Below are 27,313 nucleotides of genomic sequence, written 5' to 3' on the forward strand. Positions count from 1 at the left end.
AGGTTGCTTATCATACGACATCAATATCTGAATCTTCTTTGGCAAAGATGGCAAAATGCCCGTGTTTGCTGCGGCTTTTACAGTATTAAAAGTTTAAAACTGCTGGAAGCATCTTTGAAAGCTTCTTGCTTCTATTGCTTTCCCTGGCTTGGTAAGTAAAAGTACTACACAGATAAATCAAGCGAGCAACAAAACAATTGCTAAGGCGCAATCAAACATCACACACTAAATTGCAAGCACAATCTTGTATAAATTGATCGAGAGACTATTATTAACAATTAGTTTGCTCTCGCAATCAAACAACATCCTTACGGTGATTAATCAGATAATGCTCTTGTTGCTTTTGAATGCCTGCACTTCAGTGAGAATAACACAAATCTATCAAAGAATTTCCGTGCTTACAAGTTATATCTATTCAAAACATAAGACAGGGTGGATTGAGATTTTCTAAGGAAAGTGATGCAAAGGCTGGAGCTTGCAGATGACAGTTTACAGTTTTTTAAGGCCCAAGTGGACCAAGCAATTGGAGTCAAGTAAGTTTTGGACAAATATGCGTCAAGAACAGGTCAGCTAATTAACGGAAGCAAATGAGACATGTCTACCTTGTAACATCCCAAATTTTCAAACAAAGAAGAAAATTAATTTCCTTTTTCCAAAAATGAGAACCAACAAAAACTTTTATTACATATGGTGCTATACATAGTGCTCATACTTAATCTTTGTGTTAGTGCCATGTTGTTGTTTACAATCTTTGACAATGTGCCAAAACCCTAAACCTTACCCCTTTTCAAAACCAAGGAGAAATCAAGAAAGTAAAATAAAATAAAATGTGAGGCATATGTGGGCTAATGGCTAATTCTCCAATAATTGTCCTATGCCCTATTTACCTTACCCAAATGGTTGGAAACCATGAGTAAACCCAACCAACCCCATTTGAACCCAAAACCATGATCCTTTGGATCAAAGATAAAGAAAGAAAAAGATTTGAGAAATTGCAAAAACCCTCACATATGGTTTTGGCCATTTTTTTGAAAATCTTTGACCTAGGCCATATAAATTTGTGCCAATAGTTTGGAAACTCTTTTAAACTCAAAAGGATCCCTTTTGCATCAAAGAAATTAAAATCAAATCAAAGAAAAATCAAAAACCTAGTTACATGTGATAATGGTCACATGTGACATTTTTAACATCTTACCCTCTTTGAGCCCCTGTATTTAGAGTTTCCTAAACCAAACTCTCCCAACTCTTTGCACCTCATCGAAGACCTTATCAATATGAACAACTTTTGTGTTGACCACCTTGTCTAATTCTTTCTCCATTTCTTATGGTAATCAAGCAAAGTGGTGACATTGAATCAGATTTTAGATTCTACCCATTTTGGAATTTCATAAAACTACTCACCTTTGCAAACCAAGACCACCACAATGTTCCAAATCATATATGAATCACTCCCATAAAATTTGGTGCCAAAATTCCAAAATTATGTTCATGCGGGCATCATGTCGAGCACTTGGTGTGCTAAATCTAGAATGATAGAGACATGCTTTTATCCAGCAGTTCTTGGCCTCAACCCTCAACGCTATGTCATCACCAGACCCTCCTTGCACCCAGTAGACAAGGCCATGCATTGGAGACACGGTTTGGTGACGTTTGGAGCAAGGACATGACCATGCCGAGGTGATCATGCCCCTCTCCATGTCAACTTCCTCTCCTCTCCCATCCAGGCCACACCACCATGTCCTGGAGACTCACCTTTCCCTGCTGATCACGCTGGACACGTTCCCGAGCCAAGAGGAAGCTGACAAGCACTAGAACACGCGACGCCCAGACATGCCCAGGCGTGCCATGCCACGCCAGAGCGCGCACGGACACGACGTCGCCCGGCCAACTCCGTTGACCCCTTTGCTCTCTCCCTACGCCAGAAGGACCCCCGTGACCTCAGCAACCGCCTAGACACGCCCATTGGCTCGCGCTCGACCTGTCGTCGTCGCCATGGCCGACGCCATCCGCCACGGGTATGAGGACGCGAGGACGATGACGAGCGCTACGGACCACCTTTCTCTGCACCGTCAAGTCACACGCACTCACAACAATGTCGCCTACTCGCTTGCGTCAGCGCCCAACCCCCTCGACCACTTTATCACCGTCGAGACCGATGACCTCACTCCCGCGCCTCGGACACCCCTGGATGCTATAAAAGGAGGCCTCCCCGCGACGGATTTCTCACACAACTCATCTCCTCTCATCTCCCTGAGCTTCCTAAACCTCTTTCCCCCCTCCAATTCTCACCGTAGCCGTCCAATTTGTCACCGGAGCCCGCGGCGGTGCTGAGAAGGGCGCCGTCGATATCGGCCACCATTGGAGTCGCCGTCGGTACCAGTTGCCTCGCCGTCGTCCACAACGTCGCCCTGCACCAACACCGTCGATCGCCGGAGTCCAGGCTCGCCTCCGACCCCCTACCTCCGCCGTGCCAGTGCTCACTTCTCGTCGACGATGACGACGCTCAACCGTTCGATCATCGTCTGATCCAACGTCTCCCCGCTCTGCGTACCGTTTCGGTGAGTTAAACTCGCTGACGAGTAGGCCCCACCTTGTCAGGCGGCCCGCGTGCAACGTGCGCATAGCTGGGCCGGCCCAGTTCCTTTCCCTTCTCCTGGCCCAATTCCGTTTCCCGCCAAAGCCCAAGTATTTGAATTCGAATAAATTCTTTTCAGACAAATTCAATACTGGTGCCTGGCTAGAAATTAAATAACTTCAATCGGCTGAACCAAATTTGATGAATTTCATATTGTTGGAAAGCTTATGAAAAGCTCTAACCAAGCACATTGGATTCAACCCTATATATGTTGTAGAAATAATGTAGCAAAAATAACAAGGCAGGGACTTTTCAGATTTCAAACAATTCTTAAAAATCAACCATGATGAATTTTGAGGTGATTAAAATTCTCATAATTCACATTTCAAAAACTCTAATTGATTATGTAAAAATATGACATGTATGCTTCATATGATCATGGGCTAGAATCAAAAATTGGCTATATAGTCAATACTAGCCCACTTAAATCATTTTCAAATTTAGGATTTTAAATCTATGAGGTGTAGCACCTCATTTAAATCATCTTCCCAAGTAATGTGAAGTAATGTGATGACCCTTGTTGCATGGTCTCATACTTTCTCACTTGAGGATCTTAAATCAAAGTAGGATTTAAATTACATGAGGTATAGTACCTCATTTAAATCATTTTTCTCAAATGATAAGTGTGAAGTATTGACCTTGGTCAACATGATCTCACACTTATTAATGGAGGAGATTAAATCTTAATAAGATTCAATGAGAGGAAATTATTTCTCCAAAGAACTAAATAGAAACCCTAATCCCTATTGACATAGGCATCCCCAATGGGCCTGCCGAAGATAGTACCCGGGGTTTACTGAAGGCCCACGACTCGATGAATATGAAGATTCGGAAGCCCAAGTTAGTATTTAGGAAAGCTAGAGTTGTATTACGAAACACATACTTGTAATCTTACGGGATGGGTTGGAAACCCTCCCGGACTCTATAACATGTGTATTACGAATCCCTCGACTCGACCTCCTATATAAGGGGGAGTCGAGGGACAAAGATAGGAATCGATTCATTGTTTCACGCAACCCTAGTTTTCATAATCGTCGAGTACTTTTTGGCTGAAACCTTCGAGATCTACTTGCCCTCTACTTCCAACAAAACCCTAGTCTACAATACATAGGCATTGATAAGTTAATCCCTTGTCAATTGGCGCCGTCTGTGGGAATTAGAGGTGTCAAGGATCTGATCTCGATGGCACGTTCAAGATCGTCGACTTCGTCAACTGCAAGCAACACGATGGACAGAGGTAAACAGATCGAAACTGGTCTAGTTGATTTTGTACCTCACCCGCCCTCCCGTTTGGATGCATATGCGTATCTGGAGGAGCCCATGGAGATGACGTTCGGAAGGTTCCACTTCCGCGTCGAGAAAGAAGGAGCGTATCGTCTCAAAATTCCGATCTCGTCGGGATTATCAGCGGTCGATCCCGATTTTTCGAGTTAAGCATCATCAATCGAGTCAGGCGACGAGGAGACTTTGTCGCCACGCTTCATCAGCACCAGGGCAAGTGAAAAAATCGCCAAGATATTCAGCGACATGTCCTTCGAGTCATCTGCGGACTCTGATATAAGCGATGACTCGAGCAACATCGACAGCTTCAACTTCATCGACAGATCCACTACTGTTGGAAAGGTCTTCACCAATCTCTATGATGGTGTCACCAAACCCAGCAAGGTTCAAAATCCAAAATATCATCAGATCTATGCCATCGGAGAACCAAGTCGCGATCAGGAGGAGACATCAGAGGCTTTCGACGATTTGGGAAATCCATACGTCGATCCCGCTAACCTTAGGCGAGGCCTAGGCACTAAATATGTTGGGTCTACACCGTGTTTAAGGGTTCAACTTCCACAAGAAGCGTGGGATAGAGCCGCAAGAGCTATAGATGGTACAGAACCAATGACTACAACTGCTACATCGGAAGAATTGCAAGCGTACCAATATAGACTCGCCCGCATTGGAAGAGAATTGGAAAAACAGACAGCTGCTTTGAACAGAAGAAGGGAGGCAGCTTCCGCATCAAGCAGGCGAAGGGTGGAGTTAAGTCGACATTCAGGAACTTCGGGAGATAGTCACAGAGAAGCTCGAAACAGAGCAAGATCTCGACTGCAAAACATACCTGAGGCTGAGAGAGAAAATCTGGTCCAAAACCTCGACATGTCCTTTATGTCGATAGACACGAGGGGGAATATTATCCCTAAGACACCGGAAGCTGGGTATATGGCGACGCAAGCTTTCATCCTCGCATCCAAGCCACCTCCCGGAGATCCAAGAGAAGCATTGTACAATATGGCCATGGCAGGAGTCGGAGCCATGGGAACGGCATTTGTAACCTCGCCTCCTGAAGGATCAGCAAGGCAAAATAGTCCACGACCTACTGCAGTAGTACCAGGTCCCGAGAGAACAAGTGGAGCAAGAGACACAGCAGCACAAGCACGGGTGGACAGAGCACGACAAAATAGAAGGGAACAGCGGCACTCTCCAGAGATAGATGATGAGGATATGTGCGGGCTGCCGTGCTTTACAAGGAGGGTCCGCAAAACTCGAGTTCCTTCAGGGTTTAAATTACCCGATAACTTCAAAAAATTCAACGGCCTGCAAGATCCAGAGGATTGGCTAGTTGATTATCTCGAGACGGTGAAGCTGATAGGAGGAACCAGAGCAACAGCCATGCAGAGCATCCAAGTACATCTGAGTGGAGCCGCGCGATCTTGGATAAAGAAGCTCCCTCCGGGATCCATCGACAGCTGGGACAGTTTTGAGGATGTGTTCGTCAAGAACTTCCGATCCACCTGCAAAAAACCCGCATCACTAGAAGAGTTGAGATCGTTTCGACAAAAGCATGATGAATCAATGAGAAAGTACATCCAACGGTGGATCGTCATTAAAAACTCGGCAGAGAACATATCTGACGAGAGAGCAATAGATGCGTTCGTGGCAGGAATTCGGCGAGGAGATTTTGTCGAAGACTTGGGGAGAACCAATCCAAGGACAGTGTCGGCATTAATGGAGATAGCAAATAGATGGGCAGATGGAGAAGATGCTGCCCACAATAAGCGACACAGGTCACCAGAGGAGGACCGTAGTAGAAATTTTCAAAATAGACGATGATTTCCACGGCAATTCTCGAGTTATGACGCTCCTGGCCAAATATCGGCTGGTTTTCGAGGAAGCAATGGAGGAAACAATAGAGATGAATATCAAAGGAGTAACGAGCGGCAAGCCGACAATAGAGATGACTATCGGAATAACAAGCGAAATAGTGGACCAAGGTTTCAGAGACCTTTTGTATCTCCCAAGGATATGATGAACGGGCCATGTCAGATGCATTTCTATGTCGACAATAATGGGAAGAGGCAGTCAGGACATCTACAGAAGGACTGTCGAAATTTTCAAGCAATGTTGAGGTTTGCAGGTCAAGCCAATTCTCAGGCAACAAACAGAAACCCCTAGGGGCCCAGGAGTGAGATCCACCTGCCACCTCCTCCCGCAATTACGGACGAAAATCGGCACCAGCTCAGAATAGCGGCAGCACCACACCCACCTCCATATATCGACCCCAATTCCAACGGTGCGGTCTCGATGATTCAGAAAGCTAGGCCGTCTAACAGGGCTCAGAAAGTAATTTTGCGTCAAGTGTTCATGGCAGAGAAGATGCCTCCTCCAACGATCGAGTGCCTAAATTGGTCGGGACAGGACATTGGCTTCACAATAGCGGATCACCCGCAGCAAGTTCCTCGACCAGGGCAGTCAGCACTTATCTTACCAGCAGTAATCACAGGATTCGATGTCTCCCGAGTATTTATACATGGAGGTAGCAGTCTAAACCTTATGTACGCAGATACACTAAGGAAGATGAACATATCCCTAGAAAATCTGAAACAAAACTGATACACGTTTTCATGGTATCACACCAGAGAAGCCAAGTTATCTGTTGGGGAAAATCAATCTCGACGTTCAGTTTGGGACCCGAGAAAATTACAGGATAGAAAGGCTGGAGTTTGAAGTCGTGGATTTCCCGTCGCAGTATCACGTCCTGTTGGAACGACCAACATATGCTAGGTTTATGGCGGTACCACACTACACGTACCTGTTATGGAGGCTACCAGGACCTAAGGGACCAATCACAGTCAAGGGAAGTTTCGCGTTAGCTGATAAGTGCGACAAGGATTTTCATCGACTGTCAGAAACTTTCGGGATGCAGGCAGAGTATATGGCGTCAAGGCTCACAACTGATTATGATGTGCTGCCAGATGTAGGAAGGCCTCTCAGGGAGCCAACCTTTAACACTACGAAAGATTCCAAGGAGGTGCAGATTCACCCGATAGATCCAAAGAAAACGACGTCCATCGCAACAGACATGGACCTCGCATAGGAAAGCACGCTCGTCGAGTTCCTCCGTGAGCACTGGAAAATCTTCGCATGGTGTCCAGCTGACATGCCGGGAGTACCCGGGGAACTTGCCGAGCACCACTTAAACTTGGATCCAATAGCGAGACCAATTAAACAACCTTTGCGGCGTTTTTCGGAACCAAACCGTAAAGCTATGCTGTCAGAGATTGATCGACTCAGAGAAGCTGGTTTTATCAAAGAGCTACATACGGAAGCCACATGGGTAGCTAACCCAGTGCTGGTCCCGAAGAAAAACACGAAAGTCCTTCGCATGTGTGTCGACTTTACGTGTCTCAATAAACATTGTCCAAAGGATTACTTTCCCCTCCCAAGGATCGATCAAATCATCGACTCCACGGCAGGATGTGAACGTCTTTCCTTCCTGGATGCATATTCTGGTTATAACCAGATCAAAAGAAGAAGATGAAGTAAAGACAGCGTTCATAACACCTTATGGCGTGTTTTGCTACAGAACAATGCCTTTTGGTTTGAAAAACGCGGGAGCAACATATCAGCGGATGATGTAGAAGTGCTTGGCAACACAGATTGGGAAAAACGTACAAGTGTACATTGACGATGTCGTCATAACATCAAAAAAGGGGACAACTTTGATCGAGGATCTAAAGGAAACTTTCGACAACCTTGATAAGTTCTGCCTCAAACTGAACCCGACGAAGTGTTCTTTCGGCGTCCCTGCAGGAGAACTTCTCGGGTTCCTAGTCTCAGCAAGAGGAATCGAGGCCAATACAGAATAAATTCAAGCTATCGTAACAATGAGGAAGCCAACAAAGTTGAAAAAAATACAGCAGTTAACTGGGCGAGTCGCAGCTTTAAGCAGATTCGTCGCCAGGCTGGGAGAAAAGGCGTTACCGTTCTACGCTTTGATCAAACAAGGAGAGAAGTTCCAGTGGAACGAAGAGGCAGATAGAGCTTTCGAGGATCTCAAGCGCACAATTTCGACACCACCAATCTTGGTGGCGCCTAAAGAGAAGGAACCCCTCCTGTTATACATTGCAGCCACACCTCAGGTGGTCAAAACGGCACTTCTCGTCGAAAGAGAAGAGGAAGGAAAACTCCATGGAGTGCAGAGGCCGGTATATTTCATCAGTGAAGTTTTATCGCCTTCAAAACAGCGGTACCCGCAGTACCAGAAGCTAGCATATGGAGTGTTTACCACCGCAAGAAAATTGCGGCACTATTTTTCGGCACACCCGATAATAGTGGTCAATGAGGCGCCTTTATCTAATATATTAAACAATCCAGAAGCTACAGGTCGTGTCTCCCTTTGGGGAATAGAACTTTCCCCTCGGGACATCACGTATGAAAAAAGAAAAGCAATAAAGTTGCAAATTCTACCAGACTTCATCGCAGAGTGGATGGAGCTACAAAATACAGGACCCCCGGATTTATCGAGAACCTGGACTATGAACTTTGACGGGTCCAAGAGATTAGAGGGAGCTGGAGCAGGCGTGATACTAATATCACCTCAAGGCGACAAATTAAAGTATGTCTTACGGATGACGTTTCCAAACGCGTCTAACAATGAGGCAGAATACGAAGCTCTTATACACGGGATGAAGATGGCGAAGGCTTGTGGTGCAACTCGACTAAAAATATTTGGCGACTCACAATTGGTGGCTCAGCAAGTCATGAACCAATGTGATGCAGTCAATGATAGTATGGTAGCATACAAGGAAGTGTACAATGAGCTCGAGAAGTTGTTTGATGGATGTGAGGTAAATCACATCAGCAGGCTAAGCAACGATGAAGCCGATGTTCTCGCAAACATCGGGCCGCAGTGCCTCGCGATTCCACCAGGTGTATTCTGGGAAGAGATAGCAGAGAGATCTACAAAGCCGAAGAAAGCAAAGAAGAAGGAGAAGGATGAGAAACCCTCGGGGGCTATAAAAGTGGCATTAGAAGAAGAAGAGGAACAGGACCTCATAATGATGGTGCAAATTCCATGGATGCAAGTATATATATCATACATCCTAAGGAAACAAATACCCGACGATCCAGTTGAAGCAAGGCGAGTTATTAGGCGGTCCAAGGCCTTTACTGTGGTCAAAGGGGAGCTATACAAGCGAAGTTTTTCGGGAGTGTTACAAAGGTGCGTCACACCCAAAGAAGGAAGGATAATTCATGCAAGTAGTCGAGCTATAGCAGCCAAGGTTTTCAGAGCAGGATTTTATTGGTTGACAACAATTGAGGATGCGAAAGAAATAGTTCGTACTTGTGACGCGTGCCAGAGGTTTGCCGCAAAACCTCACTCTCCGGCAGCCGAGCTGATGCAAATACCGCTGTCTTGGCCCTTTGCTCAGTGGGGCCTCGATATGGTGGGAAAGTTACACAAGGCTTCGCCAGGAGGATACGAGTATATGCTCGTCGCTGTCGACAAATTTACTAAGTGGATAGAAGAAAAGCCGATAAATTCACCAGACGGAGCGTCGGCAATCAAGTTCGTGAAAAGTATCGTTTTTCGGTTTGGAGTACCTCATAGCATCGTCACAGACAATGGTAGTAATTTCACATCAAAGGAATTCAAGGCATATTGTGCAGAGGTAGGTATCAAACTACACTTTGCATCAGTTGCGCACCCGCAAACCAATGGTCAAGTCGAGAAAGCCAATGGAATTATCTGCAATGGTATCAAGAAGCGTTTGCTAGCACCATTGGAAAAAGCTCGACATACCTGGCCTGAAGAGTTGCCTAGTGTGTTATGGAGTATTCGAACAACACCAAATACGGCGACACAGGAAACACCGTTTTTTCTGGTCCATGGAGCTGAAGCAGTATTGCCGATAGAAATAGAGCATGATTCCCCAAGAGTTACAGAGTACGACAAAGAGGCCTCAAGAAAAGCATTGGAGGATGATGTCGATGCACTAGATGAAGCTCGAGACGAAGTGTTATCACGAGTCACTAAGTACCAGCAAGACCTGAAAAACTACCACAGTCGACGTTTGCACCCGAGATCCTTTCAGGTCGGCGACTTAGTCCTTCGTCTCACTCAAAAAAGTCATAAAAACTCGAGTCGCCATGGCTCGGCCCTTACATCATCACAGAAGTAATCGAAGGAGGAGCATACAGGATAAAGGACAAGAAGACATGGGTTGCTGAGCCAAATCCTTGGAACGTGGCGCAACTCAGGCGGTTCTATGCTTAGAGTCGAAATATAGTCCTCCTTTGTAAAAATACAATGTACTGAAACGCCCGCGAGCTTTCAGACGCACTCTTTTCCTTTTCAGGGCACCGAGTGGGGCTGGAAAGGTTTTTAATGAGGCGGGCTCGCGGTGCTGCAATATAGTAAAGATAGTCGAGACATACATCTTTTTTCTTCGACAGGCTCGGGGGCTTGCCCTCAGAAATTACAATATAGATATACATCGTCGAAAAATGCAACTCACAAAAAAAAATATCGCCTTGGTGCAAAGCATCTCGCAAAGCAAGGAAGATACAAAATAGTGATTAACAAAACGCTCGGGGGCTCATACCCGCAAATACAATATACTCAATAAAAAATATTTGCCTTGGTTCAACCTCGCAAACACAATAAAGAAAGTAGCAACTGAAACACTCGAGGGCTAGGAAAAAATATATATATCTTTGTCGTACAACATATATATAGCAAGTTACAATTGTGACTTTCGACAAAGAAGTTATCTATCGAAGAAATAAATCTAGTTGTGTCTTAATATATCGTCAATGGTGACTTTGCCTTCTTCGGCAGAGGCACCCAGAAAATCGGCATAGTGGCCGTCTGCAAAAAAGTCGGCATCCATCCGAAGAAGATCATCAATTATTTCTTCAGCCACTGGTGTGACTACCGCATCAATTCTATCGACACCCATTTTCCATCGCTTCAGCTTGGTATGAACTTTTTCAACCACCTTGGTCATGTTGAGTTTTGAGTGGCAGATCTGAAGCATGATTAGGGTAACCCTGGCACCAGCTATTAGTTGAGCTCTTACAAAAGCATCGATTTTGTGCGAGTCCTTGAACTTCTCCATCAGCTCCGGAAGGGTCCTAGGCTGAACATTACGAGGAAACATGGAGTTGTAGATCATGGACAACGTCTTGGTGCAGAAGTCGAGGAATTCACGAACTTGGCATGAGCGGTCTTGAAATCTGACGATCTGTCGGGTGCGTTCAGGGGTAGCCCAGAAAAGGATACCATGATCAAGTGCCAAGTTAATAAGATAATTTGATCTGGTGTCAACTCGTTGATCTTCGACATCGGCATCTAAAAAGGGACCTATTTAGGCGGTAGCATACCAGTTAAAGGCAGGCAACAAGCAAAGAAAAAAAGGGAAGGTTAAGTTTGAGGAAACATACCCGCATGTTCCAGGCTTGATTCAGTCATCAACTCAAATATGGAGTTTTCTCGGGAAAGCAGCCTGTGTAGCTTCAGCAATTGCAGCTTCTTTTGCAGCTATAGCTTCCCGAGCTTGATGTAGCACAACTTTTTCCCTCTCAGACGACTTTCGAGACTGTTCCATTATCACGAGAGCATGTTTTTTCATCGACTGCAGCTATTGACGGAGTTCGTTCAAGTCCTCATTTTGTGCAGCACTCGAAGAACCTCCCACAAATTCGTCAGTGAAGGATTTTTTTGAGTAAGACGCAGCAGGCAAAGCAATCGAAGAAGGCACCACGTTATAGTTGTCAAAAATCAACTGAAAAGAAAAATTTCGATATCAATACCTCGGCAACATAGTATTTCATTAATAAGGACAGGTATTTACAAGGCTATTACAAAAGGTTCCTATTGAACTAGTGGGGTAGTTGTCGCTAAAGCTACTTTGGCGATAGCATCAAAAGAGAAGTAAAAACAATAGAGACAAGTGGTCTACTTGACCTCCGGCTTCGATGAACTAGGAGCTGGAGTTGGATTGAATCCAAGGAAGGCAAGGATCTTCTTCGAGTTGGGTTTGGCAGCCCTAATCAAAGACTGCCACTTCTTCGTCTCCATCTCCTTTACATTGCCAACTTTGGCCCAGTCGATGTTCTGCTGGCTGTCAGCAACCAAGGCTATGGTGCCTTCAACACCAATCTTCGGGCCCTCCTGTCGAAGACTGGGTCCAAGATTCTCTTTGGATCTGAAGCACTTGGCGAGAGCAGTAAAAGTCTCGGGTTCTTCTTTCTTCACGAAGTAGAAGGGAAAAAGCCGAGATAGAACTACTCTAGCATCGGTAAGGCCTTGGCGTGCTTCATCCCCATGAATTTCAAGAAGGGAGAGCGCGTCGAGAAGGCGGTCACCTTCAGGATTCTCTAGATCATAATCTTGTTGCGTTCTCCCTAATAAGTTAAAAATATAGTTCGTCAGCAAACAAGCAAGGAAGAATGTGCTGACCCGAAAAAATAGCAAAGAATTGAGTACTTACTGACAAAACGTCGACTCTGCGACTCCAAGCGAGCGATGATGTCCTCTTCACGAGCAGATTGATGCGCGATGTTTTCGCTTAAAGACGCTTCCGCGTCTTGAAGTCTTTTTCGAAGATCTTCGACAGCGGCAGCGTCAGCTTCAGCTTTCTTGCGGGCTTTTTCGTTTTGCTCCAGTTTAAGAGCAAGAGAATCAGCGCATTTGTTGGCTTCCGCAAGATTTTCTGGCAAATACTCGACAACAATAAATGTCATGGAAAAAATGATGGAGAGGTCATTAACCAGAAGAGGCAGCAAAATAGTACCTTCGGCTTTTTTAGCATGGTCACGGTACCCGACGAATTGGGTACCGAGACGGATAAATTCCTTCATCAAAGGCTGCAAAGGAAAAAGAGAAAGAAACATCAATAAAGTAAAAAAGTTCGACAACAAAAAGCAAAAGAGAAGCGAAAAACAAAGAAGAGTCGACAGCATTGAAATATTCGGCACATAAAAGAAGAAGTGAGCAACTTACATCATCCAGAGAAGGAGTCGTGGAGCTACCAAGTAGCACGGTAGGCTCCTTAGCCGGTTCGACCCTAGCCCTCTTTGGCGAAGGGGCACGGGGGCTTGCAGCTGGAGTTGTATGCTCGATGTTTTGCTGAGGAGGCGAGGTTTCATCTCCATCAGGCTGAGCTTCAGAGACAACTAAAGTACGCGACGTGCTCGTTCGAGCAGTCGCGTCAATAGGCAGATCTTCATCCTTGTCACCACTACAAGAAAAAGGCGACAATATAAGAAACAACATAGACAAAATATCGAGAGCAAATAACAAAGAGTAGGAAGAACTTACGAGCTGACAAGGGCATCCTCGTAAGGATTGAAAGTTGTCCTTCCCTCAGTAGGAACAACTTCTTCGGCATGAGAGGTGCCAGCTTTGGAGGCGCCAGAATCGGCGACCTCGTCCCTTTTCCTCTTGTTGGATGGAGAAATGGCGGAAGGGAGAGAGTGTGTCGAGGCGGTAGCCTCAGACTCGACTTCTTTTTCAGAGGAAGCCGCGGATTTCTGAGAACCCGCGACTTCACTCTCAGGGCGACAAGTACCCTGGTTGTCGTCGGTGACAACAGTCCATTCTTCGACTTCTCCACCTTCAGGAAGAGGAGGAAGAGAAGCTAGAACAGGATGGTTCTGCAAAAACAAGGAGTGTCGACAAAAAGTTATGCAAAGGACGCCAGCAAGATAGTAGTCGACAAATATTAAAAAAATCGAGAAGACAAGATAGTAGTCGAGGGAAAATTACCTCGGGAAGGGCGTTGGTTCCACTATATGGCTCAACGCGGCAAGAGGATGGAATAGTATCCTTCTTGCTGAGCGACGAAATTCTTCGGATCAGTTTCTCCAAGTCCTTCACAGAAAGGTCTTTGGAGAGCCTGTCGACGTCTTCTTCACCAGCATACATCCAAAGGGGATTTTTGCGAGCTTGTAAAGGCTGCACTCTAATCCTAAGGAAGTAGGCTGAGATCTGGATACCCGACAATTCCTTGCCACGGGTATTCTGAAGCTCATGGATGCGAGTCATCAGCGCCTCTATCGCCGACTTCTCCTCTCGGTGGCTTCAGCGTCCCAGGAATGGCGGCGAAGAATCTTGGCCCCTCCATCGAAAGGAGCAATGTTGTACTCCACCGAGTCGGAGCTTTCTTCGTGCACATAGATCCACCTTTTGCGCCACCCCTGAACGTTGTCGGGGAACTTGACGTCGAAATATTCGACATCAGAGCGAACGCAAATGACAACGCCGCCTATGTTGTAGCAGACGTTGTGGGAGCCATTGCGGCGGAGGCAGAAGATGCGCTTCTACAGAGCCTAATTAGGATGGACTCCGAGGAAGCATTCACAGAGGGTGATGAAAATCGAAACATGGAGGATGGAATTGGGCGTAAGCTGATGCAGTTGTAGCCCGTAGACAAAGAGGAGACCACGGAGGTATTCGTGGATAGGGGGAGAAAGGCCGCGAATAAGGTGGTCAACGAAACTGACCAGATATTCGATTGGAGGCGATGGATAGCTTTCCTCCTTGGGGAAGCGCAGCGTGTTCTCCTTCTTCATGAACCCAAGCTTCTTCAGCAGGTTCATGTCTTGATTGGAGATTTTGGATCTCTCCCACTCCAGATCTTCAGTTGTCATCTTCGACTCCGGAGTGCTGTGCCTAGTGAGCCGTGCGCGCGGTGGCATCAACAATGGCGTAGGAGGAAAGTGCGAGCGTGGTTGAGCTCAAGAGCTGTGGGGCGCAATGGAGGATTTTGGCAGAGGAGAGCAGATGAGCGGCGCGAGCGAAAGTGCAAACGGAGGAAGACGATGATCTTAAGTAGAGGTGCGGTGAATCGACGCACCGTTGGATGGAGAAATTGCGAGATAGATGATGTACACGTGGATAAGGGGTAACAACGTAATTTCGCTATGAAGGGAAGGAACATGCGCTACAGTGCGTGCGCCAGGAAAAGTGGAGGACGTGTGTCCCCCACTTACACGACGTGTCAACTTGATAAGAAATTTGGGCCCGCAAGACAGAGAGAAAAGCAGTTCTCGCGTCTTCCCGATACAGTGATCGTGGTTATCGTCACCAATGATGTCACCTGGGCAAGAGAAAATCTCGGCTATGAAGCTTCATAAGAATGGCGGCAGCAGAAGATTATTGATTATTTCGAGAGCCTTTGGCCAAATACAAGTTTTTGCCCAAATGCTCGGGGGCTACTTTAGAAAAAAGAAAAAGCTCCATTACGAAAAAATAGAAATGGCGAGAGCCTATGATCAAACGCAAGCATTTGTTCATAGCCTCGGGGGCTACTCCCATCGGGAGCGCTGGTCGCGCACCCGATAGATGTAAAAAGCTCGAGAGAGATTGACAATATAGCGGATTAAGATGTCGAGCCTACAACCAAGCACAAGTCCTTGGCCGTAGCCTCAGGGGCTACTCCCATAGGGAACGCTGTTCGCGTGCCCGATGAAATCATAAAAAAAAAATATAGTGAGCATATTTTGAGTTATGCAAATAACTCGAAACATACTCCCATCGGGAGGCCAAATAAGTCATCCGTTGACTCAATAAAATGTGCTATTCCAACAGCCGAAAAAGCACTCGACAATATATTCTCAGAGCGCCAAAGTTGCGAATAATCTCTGAATGCCGCAAAACTTTGCGAAGGTAAGACCCCAGATCCGTTCTGAGTGGCGTGGCGCCGTCTCTGACGTCAGTTTGCTACTTTTTCCGTATCAACAGATACGAAGAAAAATCCTAATGGACGCGTTAGGTACCCGATAAAACATGACTAGGACTCAACAGAATGGTAAGACCTTAAGCGGCACCTGTCGATGTTTACACCAGTATCCCGAGATCATGTCCAGGGACGTGATCTTGAAGTAGGTTTTTGCAGATTGCCACTTGAGCAGTTAACTAGTACCTGATCCGTCAGATGAACTAGCCCCAACTACCATTATCCCTGTACAATATAGAATTGCGTATCCAAAGATATGCGATAAATTTGGCAGAGTTATTGAATAATTAAAGTTGGAGATTTTCCATGATTCTTCGATTCAAGCAAAATCTCGGGGGCTACTGACATAGGCATCCCCAATGGGCCTGCCGAAGATAGTACCCGGGGTTTACTAAAGGCTCACGACTCGATGAATATGAAGATTCGGAAGCCCAAGTTAGTATTTAGGAAAGCTAGAGTTGTATTACGAAACACATACTTGTAATCTTACGAGATGGGTTGGAAACCCACCCGGACTCTGTAACCTGTGTATTACGAATTCCTCGACTCCACCTCCTATATAAGGGGAAGTCGAGGGACAAAGATAGGAATCGATTCATTGTTTCACGCAACCCTAGTTTTCATAATCGTCGAGTACTTTTCGGCTGAAACATTCGAGATCTACTTGCCCTCTACTTCCAACTAAACCCTAGTCTCCAATACGTAGGCATTGATAAGTTAATCCCTTGTCACCTATTTCAATAAGAGGAGTTGTTTTCCAAACCTTAAGAAGAAACCCTAGTCTAAGGTTGAGTAATGATTGGGATGATGCTAGATCATCTTGAGTGAGCCATTAATGCTACTTAGGCTCATCAAGTATTGATTGGTGTTTGTATCCTCGTATTCGTTTATAGACGCTAGTACCGGAGACTATCAAGAGGAGGAGGTCTTCCACCAAGAGGAAGAAGAAGAGGATTTTGATCACTACACCAACCAAGGCAAGCTAATATTCTTGCAAGATACCCAAAGGCAAAGCTCTACGAGAGCAAGGCACCATTACATATTACTTTATGCTTAATGATCCTATCCCAAGTTCTTACTTTACAAGCTTTTGATTTTGTTTATCAAAGTTTACTTTTTGATTCATGATTCACTTGGTCTAGCTATGGAGTAGTACAAGAGCATCACACTTAGCCTAGAGAGCTATAAGCTAGTTAGCACCCCTCATGACTAGTTGCTAGTGCTAAAACTAAAAGTGACTACTCTAGATGGGAACTTGTGAAAACCAATGACTTTGAAAACCTTGGAATGATGAATCATTCTATTGAAAGATTTTGAAGGTGAATATGACTTGTGAATGACATCGTGAAATTTACCAAAAACTGATGGTTGGGTTCGGATGCGATACCTTTCCAATTCTTAAGTACCCCCACAATACCTGAATCTGGGTAAGGCTTAGCTGGAAACTTATGTATTTTAGTATGGGTTCCCTCTGAACAAGCGTCATAAAAGTTATGCCAAGGCTGCCTCCGTTGAAAGTGAAATGACGTGAAATGAGGTGAATGTCAGACCCAAGCCCTGTGCAGTTCCGAGGTTGACGGTTTGTCTTCACTGGGAGGCCAAGCTCATGGGAGAGGTGCCTATACTAGGATATGTAAATGAAAGGTTATGATTGGTAGTTCGCACACTGAGTGTGATAAATCAGGGCCGCTACTCCTCGACGGACTATTGCAATTATTGTGGCACAAGTGTACGACCTCTGCAGAGTGTAAACCTATTCGAATAGCCGCGTCCGCGGTCATGGACAGTTGGAAAGGTCATACTGTTCCGTCATCAGAACTTTTCCAAAAATATGAATGGTGACTTGTGACTTGAGTTTGAAAGGTGAATTTGACTTTGAATCACAACAGAGTTGTGGGAATGACACTAATGTTCCCACTTAAGTTAACTTAGGCAATCAAAGAGTCTTTGTTTACTAAAGTGCTTATGAAATAAAACTGGCTTTATGCAAATGAACCTAGAGCTTAGCACCCCCTTACCATAGTTGATAGTACTTACATTAGTATTAGTTTGCGAGTACTTTAAAGTACTCATGGCTTTGTCCCTGGCTATTCAAATGGCCGGACTATGAAGATGAGCCCCAGCACTAAGATAAAGGACAAGCAGGACGTCTACGACAACTAGGACTACTCCCGACGTCAACAAGCTGCTCGTGGAGCAGATGGACCGCAACCGCTACTTCGCTTCCGCTATGTGTTTTGTAATTGGATCTCTAGATCCACTATGTTGTAAGACTGGATCATGTGATCCCTTGATGTAAGACAATTATGGTTTATAATGAATGATGTTCTGTGATATCAATATATTATGTCTCGCAAAACCAATATTTCTGGGATTGCGATGTATGGCATAATAGGCATATGGACTTAAAAATCCGGGTGTTGACATACCTCAAGCTTGTGCCCGGTCTGCGGTTGTGCTGATGAAGTTACATTCCATGTTTTCCTTCGCTGACAACATGCTCGGGAGCGATGGCTGAAATCTGGGACTTGCCGCCGAACTGCTAAAACCAACTGGAACAGAATGGCTCCTACATGTCCAGCAAACGATACCTGAAACCCAAAGAGCCATGACTATGTGGCGAATATGGCATGCCATAACGAAATGATCCATGAAAACCCTGCCCCTCGATCGATGGATCCCGCCGCTTCCCGGTGAGCTACCTTAACTGACTTATGCTAATAAAATAGTTCCAGGATGCAGATGTGGTAAATGGTAAAATGGTGGTCAATCCTATGCAAGGGTTTACCAACAAGGCAGGCACCCAAATGGATGGTAGGCAAAAAGTTAGGAAGCGCTGGGCACAACATGCTAGTGGAGAAGCCAAGCTAAACGTTGATGGGGCCTTTCTTAGCAAGGCATCAGCGGTAGGAATGGTGCTCCGCGACCATTGTGGGTAGCCAATCTTCGCTGCGTATCAAAATCCTCCACATTGTAATGACGCCACAGAAGCAGAAATTATTGCCATTGATCGAGGAAGGCGTGCGACTGGCCTTGCATTGGATGCCGCTGAAGGGTAATGTTGAATCTGACTGCACCAAAACTGTGGAGATGATCAGGGAATCCTTACCAAACACCTCAGCTTATGCATTCAGAATTAGCGCTATTTGTGATTTACTTAGGGTAGAGAAAGAGATTCTTTTATTGTTAAAGTTAGCCATGAACTAGCAAGACTAGGTAGAATTCAGGGTAGAACAGATAATTGGATCAGGGGCATGCCCAGGTAGTTGCTGCGGCGATTGCTTTTGATTGTAATCCTACTGTGGCTTAATATATTCTCTTTTCCCTCAAAAAAAATTCCTTACGGTATCATGTGATACGGGACAGGGGAACTAGAACCTAAGTTGTCGAGAGCAGTGGCCAGTGGAGGTCTTAGGATGGGAATGAAAGAAGAGGCCAGAATCTAAATCTGCTTCTAGTGGCTGACATGCGTAATTCCTCACGATTTTCTCCGGCTTCTTGAGTATTCAAGGTGGTAGAGGTACCATTACATGCATCTTCCCCTAATTGGTGTTGGTGGGCTGGAAAGTGGAAAACTAGAACATGGATCGATCGAGCAAAGATGAAAACAATTGTTTTGGCCCGCGGAATAAGACCAAAGCACCTTTTTCGATGTAAGACGCGACGGGATGGATGAAATATGAGAGTAGAGAGTAGAGCCGGGCTGTGGCATCTCGTGAAATATGAGAGCTAGATCTGAATCTCATTCGGTTGGCTCACGTGACGATTTGCTCTTTTTTATCCTACTATATATATTCAAAACCATTACAGCAGTATCTCCTAAGATAAAATATGCACAGTCATGAAACTTAGATTACGATGTGTGTCTAGCTGTGCGTGATGAAAAAATGAAGTAATGAGGCAGAAGTACTCGTCTAATGAAACACAAACCAACAGAATGAAGATCCTTCGATCCGAGACCTCGGGGCCTAGTCCGTTCAACGTCGATGGTGTACTGCTAGCTTCAAATTAAGGGTTAGTGTGGTCCGGCAAGCGGCTGCGATGAGGCGTGGCCGGAAAGCGGGGACGATGTGGGGTGTTGTCTATGGGGAGATATTTTTTGGCGAGCGGTCGCGAGATCTAGGGTTCATCGAATTGGTAAAAACTGTGTGTGTCAGCCTCGGCCATGTATGGCTTGGCAGTGCAATTGACTTGACTATTGGCCTATTGGGTTGTAGTTACTTTAACACCCTTGACCTTACACTATGTCTAGGCGAAATAGTTCTGTGATCCTTATGGGTAGAAGAGGAATTTAAATAGTTGTATGCAATTTTACCCATCCGCCAACAATGACTGCAAGAGATATGAATCTTTTTGAAACATTTCAGACAGGTGGGTCCTCAATGAGCGGGGCATATAATTCCCCACTATGACTCACACCCTTGTTTGGGCCTTCCGAGCGGCCTATAGATTCCCACCGGAGAAGCTCATTTAGAAGTAACTACTTTTTTTAGTGGAATTTAGAAGTAACTACTTATGTTGAGCTCTCCACACAACTTTTTTAGCTTATAGTGCTAACTGGTCGGCCTGAAAATGCGTCCTAGTAGTGAATTATAGCAGGTGTAGGGATCCTCCACCGTAGATGATATAAACCTAGGTAGGTGTTTGATTGTTAGTAAATAACCATCGCCTATTGCGCTCTCTCCCATCTTATTTAGCCATAGAGATGGACCGTGCCATTATAGAGGACTAGGAAAAATGCCCGTGCGTTGCATCGGGAGGAACAAAAATTCTAATATGGTTATGAAATGATATGGTTAATTTTCAATAAATATTTCATAATGCATGTATAATTTGATTTGCACAGTCATTTGCCTCTCAGACTATTAAATTTTGGATCTTTTGATTAGAACAAAATCTGGTCATTCCTTTGTTTTTTGAGGGTCTACTTATTTCGTATGTATATAGACATTTAATGTTCGCAGACATATTTTCAGCACAACGATCTTTTTTTTGTGTTCCGACAGGAGGTATGCTTTCAAAATGCCATCGTTCATGTCATCCAGCGACTAACTATGATCATGGACAGAAAAATCAGACATTTCCATCCAACAACAACAGCTTCTAGAACATAAGGTTTTTGTTGCAAAACCACAAACATCGTACTGAGTAACATGTGGCGAGCGAACAGATGGAAGGATTTGGTTTTCTGTAAGGAAAATGATGCTATTCCCCCGGGGGCACGGCGTGTTTGCATCCTCCGCCTTCGTTGGGCGCCGCGTGTCCCCATCCAGGTCCCACCACCTCACCTTATCCTCACACAGGATGTTTCTCCTCCGCTCATTTTCCCCATCGTCTTCCGAGCGAGCCGCCACCGTACCGGGAAGACCAGACGACGGAGCTACCGACGAGGCTGAACCGGCCGCCGCGACCAGCGTGGCCCGCCTCGCCGCCGCATACCGCGACCCATGGCCGGACGTCGTTGCCACGCGTCGGGCTCGCCGCCTCGCCCCAACCACGCCCGCCACCGGCGAAACACCAGCCGCCTCAACGTTCTCCGCCGCGCCACCAAGTTCTATCAGGGTCCTCGCCGCCGTTCGCCGCCCCTCTCGGAGGCGCGCCTGCGGGGGGGAGAAGGAGGCGCTGGAGGACTCGGCGCGCGGCCTGCAAGGCGAGCTGGAGGCCGAGCGCGCCTCCGCCGAGAGGGCCGCCAGCGAGGCCATGCTCATGATCGAGCGCCTGCAGCGCGAGAAGGCCGCCGCGCAGATGGAGGCGCGCCAGTTCAAGCGCTACGCCGAGGGCCGCGCCGACCACGAGCGCGAGGCGCAGGAGGAGATGGCATCGCTCTCCGACCTCGCCGCGTCATACCACTCCCGGCTCCAGTCCCACGGGATCGACCCCGACACCTTCTCCGACGAGGAGCTCTACGAGGAGCAGCGCGGCCATCTCGAGCACAGCGACCTGCTAAGCAGTGCTATGGTCGCGCCAGAGGAAGAGGCAAACGGCGGCGACCTGTTAAGCAGTGCCATGGATGTGAAGACGGACTAGACATCGACGGCGTGCTGCAAGGTCGTGCGTTGCTGCCGGCGGAGGCCGGCGTTGCTACCTTTAAGGGCCAGGCGTCGACGTGCTACAACCATGTTCCGGTCGACGACGCCGCTGTGTAGCCCAATTTTGGGATGCTACTAGTGGCTGTCACTGGTGCTATCAGCCGAGGGCGTCGATGCTACAAGCGGTCGTCGCCGATGCTACTAGCGCCGCCTCTATCTCGCGCTCCTCTGCTTCGTTAGGAGTTTTGCTGCCTTAGGCCTGCGGCGTTGCTACCTGCGGAGGTCGTTTTTGCTATTTTAAGGTGTCCGGCATTTGCTACCGGCGGAGGGTGGATTTTTGCTACCATAGGCATAGGGCGTTGCTACTAGCAGCTTGTGGCGTTGCTGTCCTGGACGGATGGCGTTGCTACCGGCTGCAGGCGATGTCTCCGTTGATGTCTTAGAGGATTTGCAGCATATGAATAAAAATATGTGCTACAATTTATTTGCGGTTTTGCTACATCTGCGTAATATGTTTGCTACATGGTCTCCGGCGGCGAGCCCAGCCTTTTTATTTTGTTTTCTAAACGAACCGTTTTTTGCTTCAGTCATTTGCTGCCGGGCTGATTTTTTTGCTGCCGGAGATGTTTTTTTGCTACATGCAAATCTAACCGTCAAAATGGTTGATCCGACGGCTGGGACCCGGGGGATGGGGAATCAGATCCCGGGGGACGCCCAGCAGTTTCCTTTCTGTAAACAAATTTATGAGCAGCTGTACATATCTCAGTTCCAAAGGAAAATTAATGGATGAAATTCGCGTCTGACATAGTAGTGCACATGCAGCTTGATCGAGCGTTTGGGTGTAGCTTCCTAGCATAGAGGTGCCTAGATAATCTGCACGCCATTGCCGCCTCCTGCATCTAGGAAGGGGTGGGAAGGAGCGGGAGGGTAGAGTTTGTTGGTACAACATCCTCTTCTATATATATATATACCTAATAATAAAGGAGCTAAGGTTTCTGCCAAAATTTTCGTCCAACATTTTTTAGGATGATTTTGCCCTCCCACCAATTTACATACTACTGCATCTGCCATGAAGGTACCGGTTCGTCGACTGAGCACCCTACGTCCCTGCCCCTTCCCTCTTCCCTGCAGTGTTTTGGGGTGATGGGCGCGCGTGGACCACGAGGTGAGGCATGCTGGGGTGGCGGCCAACGGGCAGAGCCTGGGCGTCTTCTCGCACTTCGAGGCATCAACGGGTGGTTGGGCTAACGGAAGTTGCTATCCGCATCAGCAGCGCAGTCGCTCGAGCTCGTCCCTACAGATCTCGGATGGCGGTGCTGGAGCGACGCGACAACGATTCCCTCCCTCCCGAATTGGATGTGCAGGGCGGACCGGAATAGGCTAGGACGACACCAGGCGTAGCTGACCACCGATGGCGGGGCCCTTGCCCTCGGCCCAGATTTGGGCCCATTTGAGCCTGGTTCGAGCTAGTTGGGCCTTGTTGTCCACATTGTTCCAGGGGCCTCCGGCAGACCAAGGAGCCCACCCCTTGGTCATGGTTTGACTGATGTGTTGGATCCAGGCCACTGGGCCTCGATCCGGTGACCGCCTGGCTGTGGCTGTCCTTCTTCTGAGAGCTGCGGAGTTGTGGATGTCCTTCTGATCCGCCCATGGACTGTTTGGCTAGACTGCTATAATCGCCAATTCTGAGGGACGTGTTGTTGTGGTATCGGACACGTTGCCGATGCGAGATCTTGGATGTCGGGTGGCCCCGGGAGGTGGACTGCGCAGACGCTTCTTCAGCGAGCGATGTAGCGATAGTGATGGCCTTCTCTTTGGCCATGAGGATGGCGAAGAGCAGGCGGCCAGAGTTTCTAGAGTTGACTGCGTGTGGTGTACTGGCTTCTCCTAGATCGTGATCTAGAGCCTGGGCTTGAAGGCACTGATCGGTTCAAGATATCAAGTGTGTGCGAAGAATTTTCTAGGCTAAAGCTCAGCATCTCGATGCCAACGGTGGGGACGCGTGCGGGTGTCATGATCCTCTTGGGGGAGTAGTTGTGGCTATCTTAATCACACTATGACTTAAGTGGAAACCTTTGAACATGCGGTCTCGACGACATCGGCGTGTGCGTCGTTATCCTGTTTAGGGCATCGTCGTGGAGCCCCGATCCACCTCGGTCTCGTTTTGTTGGTTTCAGTGGCAAGTTTTGGCTCTTGTTGTACCGTTTTTCTCTTATCTTTATGTTCGACGCGATTTTGTACAAGTCGCGACAGTACTTTATTGCTTGGCAAATTGAGAAGAAAAGGATCACTACGGGAACCAGTGAAGGTGCCGACGGCCAGATCCTGTGCCGACGGCAAAATATCGTGGTCGTCGGCATAGGACTCGTTCCGGCCACGCCAGCAGGTCAGCCGTCGGCACATGTAAACCGTCGGCACAGCCTCTTCACCGTGACGGCGAGCTAACAGCGTCAGGCCTGTGCCGATGGTAGCACATATTTCAGCCCTGTGCCGACGGCAAAGCCGTCAGCATAGCTTTTTTCCATTTTACCACATTAATCTTCAATAAATCATACTTAATCATTATAATTAAGAAAAATACAAATAATATATCAAAATTTTCAGAAAAATAAGTTCTATCTTGGAAAAATATAAACTTGGAATATTTAAAATATCTCAAAGAACCTTCTCAAAAATGAGCTATCATTTTATGGCTTTCACACAGAAAAACCAATGTTAAGGATAGAATCGCGACATAATTTGTGATAATGTGCCAATATTGTGCACATATGTGCATATTGGGATGTCTTACGATATTGCAGGAGGAAGTTTTCCATTTCATTGCACGAAAAAACCATTTTCCATTTTTGAGGTACCGAAAACGGGGTGTTTTGTGAAGCAACCACCAAATTAAAGATTCACATTGGTACCAACACATTTTTCAAAAACACTAGACCAACTAAGATGGAAAATTTCTCAACCGGTATATCTGGAACCTTTCCGTCCACCCCTCATGAAAAAGATAAATTCATGTCGAATCGGTAGGAGGCCGACCAGATTTGAACTACAGGTACATGATATATTGCTCAAGATTTTTTGTAAAAATTATTTTTAGATTTACAACATGCTATTTCATCAGAGATCAAGTGCAAGTTTAGCGAGCCTCAGCCCCGGGCAAAGGATCTTCATTCCCGCCGTTTTGAATATAGTTTGAAACGGGCATAAAAAATTCAAAAATGATCCAAACAATGTCAAACCTTCGCGTGCTGTAATATTATATGTCATAGTTGCAAGGAAAAATATTAAAGTTGGAAAATTGCGAACATCACAAAAAATCCTTCACAAAATGAGCTATCGTGTTCGAGGTTTCATGACATTTAGGTCAAACGACCAATGTTATGGATAGAATCGCGGCATAGTTTGTGATAATGTGCCTATATTATGTACACATGTGTATCTTGAGATGTCTTACGATGTTGTAGGAGGAAATTTTTCTTTTCATCGTGCGAAAAAGACAAATTCCTGCCGAATCGGTAGGAGGCCGGCCAGATTGGAAATACTGGTACATGATCTAATGCTCATGAATTTTTGGAAAAAATATTTTAGATTCAAAATATGATATAGATGTCATATTTCGATTCCTCTCATTTTTCTAATCGATTTAGACATATTATTTGTCAAATTTTGATTTACAGATTTAAATATATTAATTATTCCATGTTAAATAAAAAAGAAAAAAAACATTTCATTGTCCATTTGAATTCAAGATTAATATACTTATTCTTGTAGTTTATGTAGGTAGTTATGACCAGCTCCATACGAGTACACGGGCACATCTTAATTGGTCGTTCAATACAGTACCAAACAAAGTCTAGACCATGGAAATAAGGCGGGATTTTCTTTTGAACTATCTTGGCTAAAGCGAGATGGCTTCTATGATATGGTGGCCCATCAGTGGAATGCCATTCATTGCGGAAAGATCCCTATGGAAGTGTGGCAGAATAAGGTCCGTCACCTCCGTAATTTTCTTAGAGGTTGGGCTAGAAATGAAAGCAGCGTTTACAAAAAAGAAAAGGAACGGTTGCTCAAGATCATTGATGACCTTGATCTGAAAGCTGAAAACATTCCTCTTAATAGTTCAGAGAGGGAAACTTTAAAAGAGGCAAATGAAAAGATAGCTAGGTTGCGCCGTGACGAAGAGTCTAAATGGGCACAAAGGGCTAAAGTGAAGCATATCCAAGAAGGGGTAATAACACCAAGTATTTCCATTTAGTTGCTAATGGAAAACATCGGCGTAAACAGATCTTTCAACTTGAACAAGACGAGGGAACGATCATTGGTCATGATAACATCAAACATTATATTTCTGAATTTTATAAAAGATTGTTTGGGCCTCCGGATGACAATCACTTCTCTCTAGATGAGTCGCAAGTGAATGATATCCCCCAGATTTCCGCCGAGGAAAATAACATCCCGGTTGCCGACTTTGAGGAGAAGGAGGTGTTTGAGGCGGTGATGCAAATGAAAAAGAATAAGGCCCCGGGACCGAGATGGCTTTCCCGCGGAGTTCTATCAAACTTTCTGGGAAGTCATTAAAAAAAACCTTATGGCTTTGTTTGTGAGTTTTCAGCGGGGTGAGTTACCGCTGTTTCATCTCAATTATGGTACTATTATCCTTCTTCCGAAGAAACAAAATGCAATCCAAATTCAACAATATAGACCGATTTGCTTATTGAATGTGAGCTTTAAAATTTTCACCAAGGTTGGCACGAATAGGGTCACCAAGGTGGCACATATTGTGATCCGACCAACGCAAACGGCATTTTTGCCGGGTAGAAATATTCTGGAAGGAGTGTTAGTTCTTCATGAGACTATCCATGAACTTCATAGGAAGAAAATGGATGGGGTTCTTTTAAAACTAGATTTTGAAAAGGCTTATGATAAAGTAAGGTGGCCTTTTTTACAACAAGTGTTGCGCATGAAAGGGTTCCATCCTAAATGGTGCCAATGGATAAATAATTTCGTTACTAAAGGGACTGTGGGTATTAAAGTTAATGATGACATAGGACATTATTTTCAGACTAAAAAAGGTTTGCGCCAGGGGGATCCCCTGTCTCCTATGTTGTTCAATATTATTGCCGATATGTTAGCGATTTTAATTGAGAGGGCCAAGGAGGACGGCCAAGTGGAAGGTTTGATACCACATTTAGTTGATGGGGGTATTTCCATTCTGCAATACGCTGACGACATGATTATTTTTTTGCAGCATGATTTGCAAAAAGCCCTCAATATGAAGTTAATTCTTTGCATTTTTGAGGAGTTATCAGGACTGAAAATTAACTTCCATAAAAGCGAAGTGTTCTGCTTTAGGGCGGCTAAAGAGGTTGAACATGAGTATACCACTCTCTTTGGTTGCGGGGCAGGTTCATTGCCCTTTAGATATTTAGGTATTCCTATTCACCATCGCAGGCTTACGAATAGTGAATGGAAGGCAATTGAGGATCGGTTTGAGAAAAAGCTCGCTAGTTGGGCTGGGAAGCTTCTCTCTTATGGTGATCGTCTAGTACTAATTAACGCAGTGTTAACTAGTTTACTAATGTTCATGTTATCCTTCTTTGAAATACCTAAAGAGGTGAGAAAAAGACTGGACTTTT

The 27,313-nt window shown here is 45.8% G+C and overlaps 1 protein-coding gene across 1 annotated transcript; it reads left to right on the forward strand.

Annotated features, from left to right (window-relative positions):
* Positions 1-20,850: 20,850 nt before the first annotated feature.
* On the forward strand, positions 20,851-21,678 carry LOC124664945. The gene has a single exon (XM_047202357.1). It carries the CDS (start codon positions 20,851-20,853, stop codon positions 21,676-21,678), a length of 828 nt encoding a protein of 275 aa, XP_047058313.1.
* The last annotated feature ends 5,635 nt before the right edge of the window (positions 21,679-27,313 follow it).

Source organism: Lolium rigidum, chromosome 6, assembly GCF_022539505.1.
Source record: "Lolium rigidum isolate FL_2022 chromosome 6, APGP_CSIRO_Lrig_0.1, whole genome shotgun sequence".
NCBI lineage: Eukaryota > Viridiplantae > Streptophyta > Magnoliopsida > Poales > Poaceae > Lolium > Lolium rigidum.